The 14209-nt window shown below is 42.2% G+C and overlaps 1 protein-coding gene across 3 annotated transcripts in view; it reads left to right on the top strand.

Annotated features, from left to right (window-relative positions):
• The window catches only part of tln1 (talin 1), a 118829-nt gene that overhangs the window by 41933 nt on the left and 62687 nt on the right, over positions 1 to 14209 (top strand). For 2 of the 3 annotated variants that reach the window (XM_035991141.1, XM_035991142.1), the window contains exons 10-20: positions 434 to 538; positions 2298 to 2453; positions 5255 to 5356; positions 5874 to 5950; positions 6593 to 6773; positions 7897 to 8010; positions 8135 to 8243; positions 9027 to 9235; positions 9887 to 9985; positions 10464 to 10526; positions 13896 to 14063. In XM_035991141.1, the coding sequence (XP_035847034.1) occupies positions 434 to 538; positions 2298 to 2453; positions 5255 to 5356; positions 5874 to 5950; positions 6593 to 6773; positions 7897 to 8010; positions 8135 to 8243; positions 9027 to 9235; positions 9887 to 9985; positions 10464 to 10526; positions 13896 to 14063 (1383 nt within the window). The remainder of the gene's footprint in view (positions 1 to 433; positions 539 to 2297; positions 2454 to 5254; positions 5357 to 5873; positions 5951 to 6592; positions 6774 to 7896; positions 8011 to 8134; positions 8244 to 9026; positions 9236 to 9886; positions 9986 to 10463; positions 10527 to 13895; positions 14064 to 14209) is intronic. The other variant, XM_035991143.1, reaches the window with a different exon arrangement.

Genomic DNA, 14209 nt, shown 5'->3' with positions numbered 1-14209 from the left:
CGTTCCGGAAAGAAAACAACCAGCTTTGTTGCCTGTCAGAGCTGGTTAGTGTGGCTCGGCTGAGGGAAGTTTGGGGTGCCCCTGCTGGAGCTGCTGCCCCCGCAACCTGACCCCGGATAAGCGGATGAAGATGGATGGATATTGCTGCGTAATATTCACATTCTCTGTAAAAATGGTCACGTTCTCTGTAAAAGTACTCATGACAGAAACGGTGTTTCGGAAAAATATATTAAATTATTCGCACAAATTAATCACACCAAAAATAATGTCCCCAGTGTGTAAAGGCCATTAAAACTCATGTTTAGCAAAAAAAATATTACCCTCTTATTGAAAACAGGATATACTGTTATATGCAGAACAACACAAAAATGAAGTAGCATCACAAATGTCCATAAATGATGAGATGCCACACATTGTTTCTCTGTCTCTACAGGCACACAAAAACTGTCAGAACATGACGGAGATCGAGGCCAAAGTCAGCTATGTGAAGCTGGCGAGGTCTCTGAAAACCTACGGAGTGTCTTTCTTTCTGGTCAAGGTGAGAACAAGGCTACCACTCAACACCTCTGTGTGATGGATGGCAGAACAGCGGCTTGATATTTGACATTTGAAGGCTACTGAGACATTTTAAGTGGTGACCACATAGTTCAGCTCAGTAACAGAAGAGATTTAAAGAAAACGTAGATGTCCTCTCGGTCTTTAGCCACTTCAGGTGGTAAATCAACAAGACGTTATCTCATAGGTAAACAGATTGCATTTATATAGTGCCTTATAACAACCTGCCTCTCATACACCAAGTCACAGTCCAGGAAGTGGCCTAGCCCCTGTACACGGTCGTGTACCTTTTGCCTTTTTTTGCCGTTTTTAAACAAATCAAATGTTTAATATTCATGATTCATCTCCTAGCTGGTTGGCTTGGTTCCAGGCTTAAAACTCTATATACAAGCAATTTTTGAAAAGTCAATGAAACAATTAAACGTGGAAAAACACTTCCAGAACCAGAGCCATTAAAAAGTGGGTCACTGTTGAGCTCCATTATACAGTATATAGTGCTAGCCTTGTATGCTGTACTAGTGGGAGTTTCCAGTCTAACATATTGCCAAAGTAGGGCTGGGCGATATGGAGAAAATCAAATATCCCAATATTTTTGATCAAATACCTCGATATCGATACCACAACGATATTGTAGTGTTGACTATTGGTGCTTTCACAAAATATTTACAATGAGATTTTTGATGAATAATCATCAGTAATGTTGATATAATGACTAAGTGGGTAAAGGTAAATAATAGAACAGTTACAACAGTCTGGCAAGTTCAGACAATGACATCACTTTACTGTAATGCAGCCTTTAAAACCAGGAAAAGACAACACTTATGTCATATCACGATATTACGATATCCAAAATCTAAGACGATATCTAGTCTCATATCACGATATCGATATAATATTGATGTATTGCCCAGCTCTAGGTGAAAGTGCTTACATTTTTCTAACATTAGCTCTGATTAAACCATCTCTGGTTACACTCTCTGCCAGCACACCAAACCGGACATCAATCATTCTTCTTTGGCGTTTCAAAAACAGTAGTTGCCAGTGGCCACACAGTGCAACTTGCTGTGTAGGCTACTGTTTAAGAGCGGCGAAGAAGAATTGATTTCCAGATTGTTCTGCCAGCTGAGAGTTTCGGGAAACGCTTGTTTTATCTAGGTAAAACTATTTTAAAGTTCATTTCTTCAGCGCTAAATTATGTCAGATCGGATCGGTGCAAAGACTCGCCGATACCAGTATTTTAGGCAGTGTCAGAGGCATTTCTGATATCAGTATCAGAACAACTCTAACGGGGACCACTGATGTTCTGGCTGTTTTAATCACCTGCTGCAAAACCCTCCCGTCCTGAGCCGTGCACATCCCATGGCAGTTGTTAATGTTTCCAGTCAGGAGGATTTCTATACCTTCGTAATGGTCCTTAAAAAGTACAGCCGGTTCTGAGATTCCTTTACCAGGGTGGAGATGTGTGATGACCATGACATCATCATCTGGGATGATGATTCCCAGAAATCTGAAGCTCAGCTCCACTGATGTAGACAGGGGTGTGTGTCATCGACCTACTTTTTTTTCTAAAATAAATAGGGAATTGTACACAAGTTTCAGTTCATGATTTGACGGTTTGCAGGGTGTGGTTGTGTATTGTAGACACGCAGCAAACTGTTTAGTGTTAGAAACTTAAATGTAGTAACGTTGCTGGTTTATTTCCAGTCAGCACGTTCTAACTGTTCCCCTTACACTTCCTGCAGGAGAAAATGAAGGGCAAGAACAAGCTGGTGCCCCGTCTGTTGGGTATCACCAAGGAGTGTGTGATGAGGGTGGACGAGAAGACCAAGGAGGTGATCCAGGAGTGGAACCTGACCAACATCAAACGCTGGGCCGCCTCGCCCAAGAGCTTCACCCTGGTACGTTCTCCATGTCGTTGAGCCTGAGCTGCTGCCCCGAGGGAAGCTTCAGTCACTGCGTTTACATGCAGTTTAAAAAAACGATTATATTTGGGTTAAGGCGATACCCTGATTTCTCAAACGCAATGTTTACACCTTACCCTGGTTAAATTCGGAATTCTCATAACTAGGGCTGGGTACCTAATTCGATACTTTTTAGGCACCGACCGGATTGCCTCTAAAGTATCCAGTATCAAAAAATGCCCCAATATCAATACCTAAGGAGTAAATCTCAGCAGCGTCAGTGAGCCAATCAGCATGCAGCATGCTTCTACCAAGATCTAATCATGTCTATGATTGGCTGTCTAATGTTACACGTCGTAGAGGCAGACAGGAAAAACTCTACGTAAGGCCGGCTACACACTGGCTGCGTGGCGTGAGCGTGTCAGCTGCATGGCATGTCCGTTTTTATTTTGGCTACCATGGTAACAGGTTAGAGCTTGCACGCTGCCTGCGTGACACGCACGTCTCAGGCGCGGCTCGAGCTGCACCGAAAACTCGTGCATGCTAGAAATAGAACCGACGCCTATTTTTCACGCGACACGCAAACGTGTCGGAAGTGTTTCCAGACAACATAGAATAGGAGAAGATGTTTATATGTCATTTAGACACAAATACATTTAATAAATGACATGTTGATGTTTGAAAGTCTCTAGGTTTTGACATAAATGCAGATATAAATGTAATAAAACTATTTAACTATTGCACCTGTCAATACGAACAAAATATTCGGTAGCCTATTTTGCCGTCAATCCTGCCGACGTTGTCTTTGCTGTAATCAGATCAGTATATATTTATGTTGAACATGGAGTATACTACTGCTTGAGTGCAGCAAATCACTGGGAAACAGACAAGTGTAAGGCTAGCAGCAGCAGCGCCGCGTCAGACACCTTTCTGGTGTGTAAAGACAGAAAAATATCCACGCAGCTGACACGCAACAGAAACACCACGCTCACGCCACGCAGCCAGTGTGTAGCCGGCCTTACACAGAGACGCTCACGTAGTAGGAGCTGAAAAATGTATGTAATGTAATGTTGTAATGTTTTTTTAAAATTGGTTTAGGAACCGGTATCAAAGTCATGGTAATTGGTATCGATACCGGTATCGAAAAATTTTGACCGTTACCCGGCCCTACTCATAACCCGGTTAACAGACCTAGAGAACTCCTTTAGTAACCGGGGGATTGAGGGGGATTCCTGCATGTTTACACCTTACCCGGGGTAAGATCTGGTGTGTCTGCGCCTGCTTTGTACTGCCCCTCCCCACTCTCCTGGAGTGGTTTTTGACCCGGAAATAATACAAATCATTGCTATGATACAACAAAACAGTGTTGGCTGAATCATCAGCAGCAAAAAGCCTGTGGTCCGTCTGTTTTACTCCCCGCTGAGGCAGCAGTTGACATCGGGAGATGGCTGAACAGATTGTCTATCTCTGGGGCTGTCTACGCCATGTCTCGGCAAAAAAAGTGGAGGGGCCGAGCAGACCCCGCTGCGGCCGCTGGCCAACGTTGAACGTTAGTTAGCTAACTTTGCTAATTCCCGTATATATATATCTATGGCTAATTCCACCTGAAGCAGGTGACAGATAATGAGCCAAACAAGGTTGCCACTCATCTGGCGAGAGCACTGTGCTTTCCTACGCTGTGACAAGAGTGTGTGAATGAAACATTAAGTTGGTGAATTTTACTAATTTAGTGGCCGGTCAGTGCAATTTTGACATAGGTCAACCGGCAGAAAAAACTAGTTGTGCATTGAAAGAGCGCCACCTACTGTACCGAAGGTAGAGTTACTCCTGTTATTCTTCCCCGCTCATGTATACGGGGAGAACTGTCAGAACCCAGTTATTCACTTAACCGGAGTAAGACCATACGCCGGTTACTGCTGTACATGTAAACGCAGCTGTATCAGAACTGTGTTTACTTTCCAACCCTTACCTGTGCTAACAAAGTTTGTTGAGTGTGACAAAATGACATGATTGATTTGAGCTGCTGAAATGAGTTTCCCCTGCAGCGAGTCTGGACGTCCCAGCGCAGCACTCTTTAGCCGTGTTGAGGCATGATTCGCTGAGATTGCATGTGATCCCTGTCGTAACTTTAACCTAATGGCTCGACATGTGCGGTCCTGCAGGTGCTTAGAGATCAAATTCCACTTTTAAAATCCTTGCTGTGCTCATTTATGTACATATGGTGTTGTTGGAATCATAGTGCTGCATTCAACATGCACCACATTCCTCGACGATCTAAAACTGAAACTGGGTCACTGAGACATTCTGGCACAGCCCTAAATGGTTTCAAAAACAATGTGCTAGTTGATGTGAGCCTCGAAATCCTTTGCCTGAAGAATAACATGTTAGAAACCTTGGTTTAGTTGGGAACTCAGACCTAAATGTTAACAGCTGAAACTGTTCTAAAGGGTAACTTTGTTTTTTTCAACACTATGTTCCTATGTTTTAGTGTCTAAGTGACTGATGGAAACAGCAATCTTTGACATTGGTCCAGTATTAAGAGAGATCTCTGCAGTCGGCAGTCAGTGAAACAAGCTAAACCCACCAGTAGGGATGTAACAATTACCAGTGTAACGGTAAACCACGATTAAAATGTTGACGATAACAATTACCGGAGAATATATAATAAACACTGTTACACGTTTTGAAACTAGTTCAGCTTGTGTAGGCCTATCAGCGCTTTCTGAACATATTGAACACACCTTTAAAAATACCATGATTATATCGAAAATCCGGGGTTGTTCTTTTTCTGCTCTCAGGACTTTGGAGACTACCAGGATGGGTACTACTCTGTGCAGACCACTGAGGGAGAACAGATAGCTCAGCTTATTGCCGGCTACATCGACATTATCCTCAAAAAGGTAAGAGTCAGCATGATTATGGGACAAACATTATATATTACAATAGTAAAGTAGTTTTAGGTTTACTAACTTTGGACACCCCTCTCCGGTTTCTCTTCTTTAGCCCCCCATCATTTTTTACTTTAAGACATCCTTTGGGACGGATTCCTTACATGTAAAGTGCTAAACTTCTGTTCTCTTGTTTTTATATAAGCCATTGTCATAGTCCCGTTATTGTACTGCTCATTATGTTGTAGTAGGGCAGTGCCCGTTTCCCAGCGTGCCTGTTGGGAAAGGGCTGATTGCCTGGCCTGTGGTATCCAGAACCGCTCGTCTAAACAACTTCACGCTCCCACTGCGCTTCCTTGGGTCCTAACAATACACCTGCCATGACAGTTGCGTCACAGATCCAAGGGGCCACTCACATTCCAAAACGCCTGAGAAATACACTCTAGTTCACAGGGGAAAAAAACACCAAGAGCAGACCATTAGGCCACAGCTGTAGATTTCTGATTTCTTACTTACTGTCTTTTAACAGAAAAAGAGCAAAGACCACTTTGGCATGGAGGGAGATGAAGAGTCAACCATGCTGGAAGACTCTGTGTCACCCAAAAAGTAAGTGTGTGTGTGTGCGCGTGTCTGTGTGTGTGTGTCTGACTGACTGACCGATACAGCATACTATGATTCTTAATCATTTACGGACACTGTACGTTTGGCTACAAATAAATATTAGTTGTTTAAATAACTGTAGACATACTCACCAACTTGTCTAAACTATGTCTCCCACTGTCTAGTTGTTATTATCCAGAGAGTACAGCTGGGTTCTCAAAGGATTCCAATACCGTGACTACGATACCGGTTACTAAACGATACTTGTTCCTATACCAATTTTATAAAACAAAAACACAAATGTTTTTTTGTTTTTTTCTCAGCTCCTACTACATGAGTCGTCTCTGTGTAACATAGAGTTCTTCCTGCGTGTCTCTACGACGTGTAACGTTAGAGAGCCAATCACAGACATTATTAGATCTTGGTAGAAGCATGCTGCATGCTGATTGGCTCACTGACGCGGATGAGATTTACTCCTTAGATATTGAAAGTGGGTATTGAATGACGAGGCATTTTGTGATACTCGATACTTTAGAGGCAGTTTGGTCGGTGCCTAAAAAGTCTTGAATTCGGTACCCAGCCCTAACAGAGAGACGCGAAGAGTTGGTCAAAAATTCTCTTTTCCTTTTCCTTCTCACATCCCTCCAGGTCTACAGTGCTGCAGCAGCAGTTCAACAAGGTGGGCAAGGTGGAGACAGGCTCAGTGGCCCTGCCAGCCATCATGCGCTCGGGGGCTGGAGGTCCAGAGAGCTTCCAGATGGGATCCATGCCTCAGGCCAAGCAGCACATCACCAGTGGACAGATGCACCGAGGACACATGCCCCCACTGGTAAAACAAAGACAAGTCTCACAAAAGGTTTTAACTGGCAGACTCTGTGAGAAACTGAGCCGAAACCTCTGCGTCTGTTCTGCAGTAGTAAGAAATGTAGTTAAAGTATTAAAAGTAAAGAAGAATCGTTCCATTTTAGAAAGTGTAAAGGATCCAACCAGTTGTGGGTTTAATGGTGTAATCATTCACATAAAGTGGCATGAAAGGAAAAGACTCAAGTAAAGTACAAGCACCTCAACATTTGGACTGAAGTACATGACTGGAGTAAATGTACTTAGTTACATTACACCACTGGTAAGAGCTTAGATATAACAAGTTAGATACATCATGAAACCTATGATGCATTTGAAAATACAGTGGGCTAAGTAAACAACCTGCTTGGACTTTTCAGTGTTTTTTGTTTTACAAAACGGAATCATTGTGGATATCTTTTTTTTTTTTGGATGGTTGAAAAAGATTTAACCAAAAACCAAATATTTATTTTTTATCATTAGGGTTCACAACCAAAAATGGTGGAACTCCCAAGAAATATCACCCCAATTGGCCAGATGGTGGCGCTGTTATTAACGCCCCCAAAATGCAAACTTAGAAAGGCCACACCGTGAGTCTAATTGACTTGAAATTTGGCACACATACAGCGTCCAGCTCAATGTGCTCTACAAAAAAGCCTCTTGGACAAGAAAGGCCAACATGATGATTTCTTTGCTAATTCGTGTAATCTTGAAACCAGTAATGCACCATCTACTTTTTGAATATAGACTTTAAAAAACACCAAATTTGATATACAGCATTTTAGGACTGAGACACACAATTCTTTTAGAAATGAGCAAGATTGGGGCGACCCCTAGCTCATCCGGTAGAGTGTGCGCCCCGTGTAGGCTGAGTCCTACATGGGTTTGAATCCAACCCACATTGCTGCATGTCGTCCCCTTTATCTATCCCCTTTCCTGTATTGAAGCTGTCCTGTCAATACAGGCCACAAAAGCCCCAAGCAATCAACTTTTAGTCCAAATGTAGTACTCATGCCCTCTGCAATATCTTTCCAGAATGGCTGGATGAAGGAGCAGTCCCAAAATATATGAACGAGGTCTGTCGTCACATTGTCGGTTTTGTGTGTCCACAGACTTCGGCACAGCAGGCCCTGACTGGAACCATCAACTGCAGTATGCAGGCGGTCCAGGCTGCCCAGGCCTCTCTGGATGACTTGGATGCCCTTCCCCCACTGGGGACCGACGCTGTAAGATTGAACTTTCCTTTATTCTGGGTCCAAGTGGGATTGATTTGTCTGCCTATAATGACTAATGATGAGTATGAGATCTAGATCTTTATGACCAGAGGTGTTCTTTTTTTCTTTGTTCAAGGCATCCCAAGCCTGGCGCAAGAACAAGATGGATGAGTCCAAACATGAGATCCATTCCCAGGTGGATGCCATCACAGCAGGCACCGCCTCCATGGTCAACCTCACTGCAGGTAGAAACACTGTGCTTCACTATGCTCTCTCCCCATTGCTTCCAGTATGTGTCATACCAGTAACATGGAAAACATCCCCCCCCCCCCGCCGGCTCCAAAGAGAAAACAATGTTGGTTGCTTCAAAAGCACTTTCTCACTTTTCTGCAGCGATTAGATTACATAGACTTGATCCCAAATTGGGAAATTTCAATGCTACAGCAGCAAAATATAAGACACACAACACACATACAGAATATACATGAAGTAATAAATAGGATAGAATACAACAACTATTTAAAAATAAAGATAAAATGTGCAAACGTATATACAAGTGGTGAATAAAAATGAAAAACTACTAAAATAGCATGTACAGTGCTCAGCATAAGTGAATACACCATGTTAAAGTTGACTTAAAAGAGGAATAAAAAATCATCTTTTGGAAATTGATCTTAATGCCTTAATTAAAAAAAATGAGGAAAAATCCAACCTTTAAGGACACCAGTTTTCTTTGTGAATGAATAATGCATCGTAAATAAATAAATGTTCTTCCTTACAATACAGGGGGCGTAAGTAAGTACAGCCCCTATGTTAAATTCCCATAGAGGCAGCAGCCTGTTGGTGAGCAGCGTAGCCGCTGCATTTTGGACCATCTGAAGCCGTGCCACCAGAGTCAGAGGGAGACCAAAGTAGAGAGAGGCTACTGAGCAACACTCTGTCAGAATGTGTTCCCTATGCAAGTGTGACCAAACTAGTTTTCCCTTCTAGGAATTAATACAGTTATCTATCTATCTGCGTGTCTTCAGGTGACCCAGCAGAGACGGACTACACAGCGGTGGGCTGTGCTGTGACCACAATCTCCTCCAACCTGACCGAAATGTCAAAGGGTGTTAAACTCCTCGCCGCACTCATGGAGGATGAAGGCGCAAGCGGGCAGCAGCTGCTGGGTGCCGCCAAGAACCTGGCCACCGCCGTCTCTGACATGCTGAAGACCGCCCAGCCTGCAAACACAGAGGTACACAGCCAGTAGAGCTGGAGCACTTCCAAAAGTTATTGCACAGTTCTTTGTCTCAGGAAGAATTGCGATTAACAATATAGTTGTGTCTTTCAGTTCAATTTAAAAAAAAATGTGTATTTATTACTTTTTCAAACAAATTAAAGTTTTGAATGAATTCCAGGATACATCTTTTAGTTCTATATCACTGTCATGTGACCCAGATAATATAATAACACAAACACACAGCCTATGAAGTAAACCACGCCTCTTTATTATCATGAAACATGTTTTCTAACTGTATCTCCATTTTGTGTTTATTTTCAGACATATTTTAACTTTTAGAAAAAAAATATTTTTACATGATTACACAATAACTTGGGGCCCCCCTGCAGTAACTCTAAGGACCCCTTAAGGGTCCCCGACCCCCTGTTGAAGATCTCTGGTTTAGGCACAGTGCACTCTATGCACTTTAATCTTTTTTTTTCAAACTATTTATTACAACTTTTTAATAGGATTTTTTTTAATTTGTTTTTATTTTAGCTTTATTGTTTAATCTCCGTTTGTATTCATTGTGTAAGGCTGGCAAAGCAAGCTTTCCATTGCATGGTGTAAGATGTCTTCACTGTGCATATGCCAATAAACCTCTTGAATCTATCTTTCTGGTTCCAGCCTCGTCAGGTCCTGCTGCAGGCTGCAGGAAATGTTGGCCAGGCCAGCGGAGAGCTGCTCTCTCACATAGGAGAGACGGACACTGATCCACAGTTCCAGGTGATTATCCTTTTATACTGTTTTGTGTTACTTTATCATTGCTGAGGAGCACCACAAAGAACCTGTGTGGGAAATCCTGTAGTCTATGTGTAGTTTAGATAAAGTGTGTTATATTGGCTATGATTATCAGTTGTTGATGTGTAACGTTACTGAGCTTCATTCAAAAATAACATTTGTACAAACAATATTTTTTAAAATGAGCAATTCAAGACAACTTCCACCCTGGGATTTTCTCATAGTAATAGGGAAAATGTGACTATTCTAGACTATTCTTTCTTAAAGAACAGTGAACTTTGTTTAAATGTTAACTTTGCTATTCAATGTTGATGCCTAATTCAAAAAAATGGTTGGGCCTAAAACAAGATTATTAGGCAGAACTTAAGCCCCAAAAGAATGAGAAAGTTAAGGGACTAGTGTCTTTGGTTGTGTTATAAAACTGTATGCCGTGTTCCCTCTGTTTCATGTCCATATTTGACAGTTTCTAGGTCAAGGATCTTTCAGGGGTGCCCGATGGAGAGTCCCCTCTTATTGTCAAATGCCGGTAACAAATGGGTCCTTAAGACAAATGCTTCATTCTACAAGGCCAATCAAAATAATCGCTTGAGTCGTTTTTCTCATATGAACTTCGGACAACGTCCGGAGAATCAGGTCCTGACGTTGTCCGAAGTTTCCCTTTCACACATGTGGCACACAACAGCAGACTGTCTGTCTCAGACGCGTTGTCACTTACTGGAACTAGTTTGTATGTTGTAGGCGAGGGGTGCCGCCTGGGAGGAGGGTGCAGCAGACAGGACATGACGCAGATTACACCGGTCACGGAGCCGGTTCCTAATTTGGACCTAGATGACCGAGTCTCTTGCCTTGTGAGGCGATTTCGGGGTCCAAAGTTCCAGTATCTCTCTGTCTCTCCGGTTGGACGTTTTCGTTGCCATCTTTGTGTAAATCAACCTTGGATGTTTGTTTTTTTTTTATTTTGCGCCAGCCCCGTTAGGGCTGCTCGATTACGGACATAATCATAATCACGCTTATTTAACCCAATTCCTTATTGACTTTTGAAAAGATTTTGCAATTAGTAGACTTAAAAAGTGTGAAAAAGTTAAACAAATCAACAGTGAAAAACAGTTTGAACTGTGAAATTTCCCTTGATACTTTTCCCATACGAACATTTTTTTTTTTTGACATTCAAAACACAAGGCAAAATAATCGTTTTTCTCGATTATTCAGTTTTGGTGATCGTTAGGAGCCGAAATCATAATCGCAATTTAAATTTTGATTAATTGCACAGCCCTAAGCCTCGCTCCATGTGAATTCTCACACTTTGGGCTCAATGGGAGATGAGCTGGCAGAGTGAAGTCTGTTTTAATGTCCCGTCCAACTGATTCAGACATTTGCGTTTTTTTTTTTTTTTTTTCAAAGATTATTTTTTGGGGCTTTTCCCTTTATTGTAGTGACAGTGGATAGATGTGAAAGGGGGAGAGAGATGGGGGATGACACGCAGCAAAGGGCAGCAGGTCGGATTCGAACGCGGCCGCTGCAGGACTCAGCCAACATGGGGCGAACGCTCTTATTGGGTGAGCTAGAGGTCACCCCGGACATTTGCGTTTTTTACATACAGTACATGATTGATTGATTGATTGATTGATATTTTTATTTTCGTGTAATGCCCCTAAGTGGCCCATCCCACATGGAATTACATGACAACAATACAACAGTAATTAATTCCACAGCTTCCAGTCCAATGTCCACACACAACATTCTCCACTTTGCGGTACAACTCCGTCGAGTAATGTCTAGATAATTTCAGGGTTGCAGTGCATGTGTGAATGGGGCTTTAGTCAACAAGGTAGTAGTAAGTATCATAATTCAGTCTGTCAATGCTAATTCAATCCAACCCACACTATGAGATGACTCCAGAGAGAGTTTATTCAGTAGGGACCAGTGGTGGAAGAGGTATTCAGATCCCTTACTTTAGTAAAAGTACTAATACCACACTCTAAAAATACTCAAGTAACAAGTAAATGTCCTGCATTGAAACTGTTACTTAAGTAAAAGTCATCAGATCATCAGAAAAATGTACTTAAAATATTAAAAGTAAAAGTACTCAATGCTGAAAAACACTCACACGATCAAAACAGATCTGTCAATCAACTAAGGGTCCTATCTTACACCCGGCGCAGCGCAAAGCACGACGAAAGTGTCTTTGTTTCTTCTCCTGAAAATCTCTCCTTCTTGTTTATGGGGGGGATGACATGCAGCAAATCCGCGGCTGCTGCTTCGAGGACTAAACCTCTATATATGGGCGCGCGCTCTACCAGGTGAGCTACCCAGACGCCCATGGTAGTTTATTTTTTAAGAAAACATCAGATTTTATAAACTACATGTGTTTTGTGTGCAGGAATCTTAATGTGTAAAGTAACTAGTAACTAAAGCTGTAACAGAGTAATGTAGTGGAGTAAAAAGTACAACATTTCTCTCTGAAATGTAGCGGAGTAGAAGTAGAAAGTGGCATGAAAAAACCTTGAGTAAATGTACTTCCACCACTGGTAGGGTATCTTTAATTCTCCTTTACTCCTAATCATTCCTACAGAAGAACTAATATCACAGCATTTACAATCATCAACGTTCATTGTAATCAATTGCACAGCTCACCGACTGTAGTTTTTAAATCTTTATGTGGAGGATATATCCAATATATGATTCTCAAGTTAAAGGATAAGTTGTTCTGTAATCATTCACCATCTCCATAGTGACATGACTATATTGTAGGAAATGAGAAGAATCTGTGTGTAAAAATGCATCCTAAAGTTAAGATGAAACTGGTATGAGGCTGCAGCAGTCTTTGTCGGTCAAGTCAAGTGGCTTTCTTTCTTTTAAAGCCACAGTCTACAGTTTAGAGAATGACTGCCGCTGTTACTATCTCTTCTCTGCTGCTCGGCAAGGAAACACTACAGGAAACAAAAAGAGGAAATTGATGTCCAACTCTGGCAGGGCTTTTCCTGCATGGAGGAATTTTTGGCAGCCCCTAAAGAGTTTTTAGGAAAATCAGCAGCGCCAAAATGATAAGAATACAGAATTAAATTGGCAATTCAGATCCTCTCTGTGTGAACAATTTACCAAACAACCGTTGAACAAGCACAACATAAACTTGAATATGAGCGCTAATCTCTAGCCTGACAAGCCAACCCACATCCAGATGTTGGGTCTGGGAACTCACCATTGGCAGGGCTCAATCCGAGGGGCGGGATAAACGGTTGTCTTTCAAATTCCCTCTGCACGCAATAGGATAGCTCTACAACCAACCAGAGCAACGCTAGTTGATAGATTCAACTTTAAACGGTGAGTTGCTAGACGACCCTGGCTGCAAATTACGTTTGCTGCCGCTAGGGGGGTCTAGATTTCTAGGCTAGCTAATCTCAGTTTTATCTCCAGAATCAGGCTGAGTCTCTCAGTGATTTCTTTAAATATTAATATTATTTTTTTAACCAATTTTCTTTTCTGGGTTTCATTTACTTGAGCTTAATAAGCTTTTTTGTTTTTCAAATTGTCAGAAATAACAGTCACATAAGGCTGCCTCTTGTTTATGCCCAGTATACCAGAATGTTGATGAGATATAAAAAAAAAACTCTGTGTAAACTGATGTAAATGTAGCCTATTATGGAACAACACCAACTGGGGGCAGCATTGAAGAGATGAAGCCTAACCAAGTTAGACTGAACCAGCCATCCACAGGACAGAAGTACTTTCACTGCCCTGCCATATCACTAGATTCATGATTCTCTTCATTCTGGATAATTTCATTAATAATCTATGTAATTCCAAGAACTCAAATTGTTCCAACACTATCCCTACTAACTGTTCCTCCTTCAGCCATGAGCCGTGAGTGCTGATTGTGTGTGTTTGCTGTGGGCAGGACATGCTGATGCAGCTGGCGAAGGCTGTGGCCAACGCCGCAGCGGCTTTGGTGCTCAAAGCCAAGAATGTGGCCCAGAAGACAGAGGACTCAGCCCAGCAGAACCGAGTCATCGCTGCAGCCACGCAGTGTGCTCTGTCTACATCTCAGCTGGTGGCCTGCACCAGGGTGAGTACTCCACCTGATTGGGGGGGGGAATAATCGAAATTCATATGTAGAGATGTTCCGATACCGATACCAGTATCGGCTCCGGCTCCGATACTGCCTAAAACGCTGGTATCGGTATCGGGAAGTACTGGAGTTAATGCACCGAT

The sequence above is a fragment of the Sander lucioperca genome, chromosome 14 (genome assembly GCF_008315115.2).
Source record: "Sander lucioperca isolate FBNREF2018 chromosome 14, SLUC_FBN_1.2, whole genome shotgun sequence".
NCBI classification, from domain to species: Eukaryota; Metazoa; Chordata; class Actinopteri; order Perciformes; family Percidae; genus Sander; species Sander lucioperca.
Note: the sequence above shows the minus strand (reverse complement) of the source record. Positions and strands in the feature narration are given on the sequence as shown.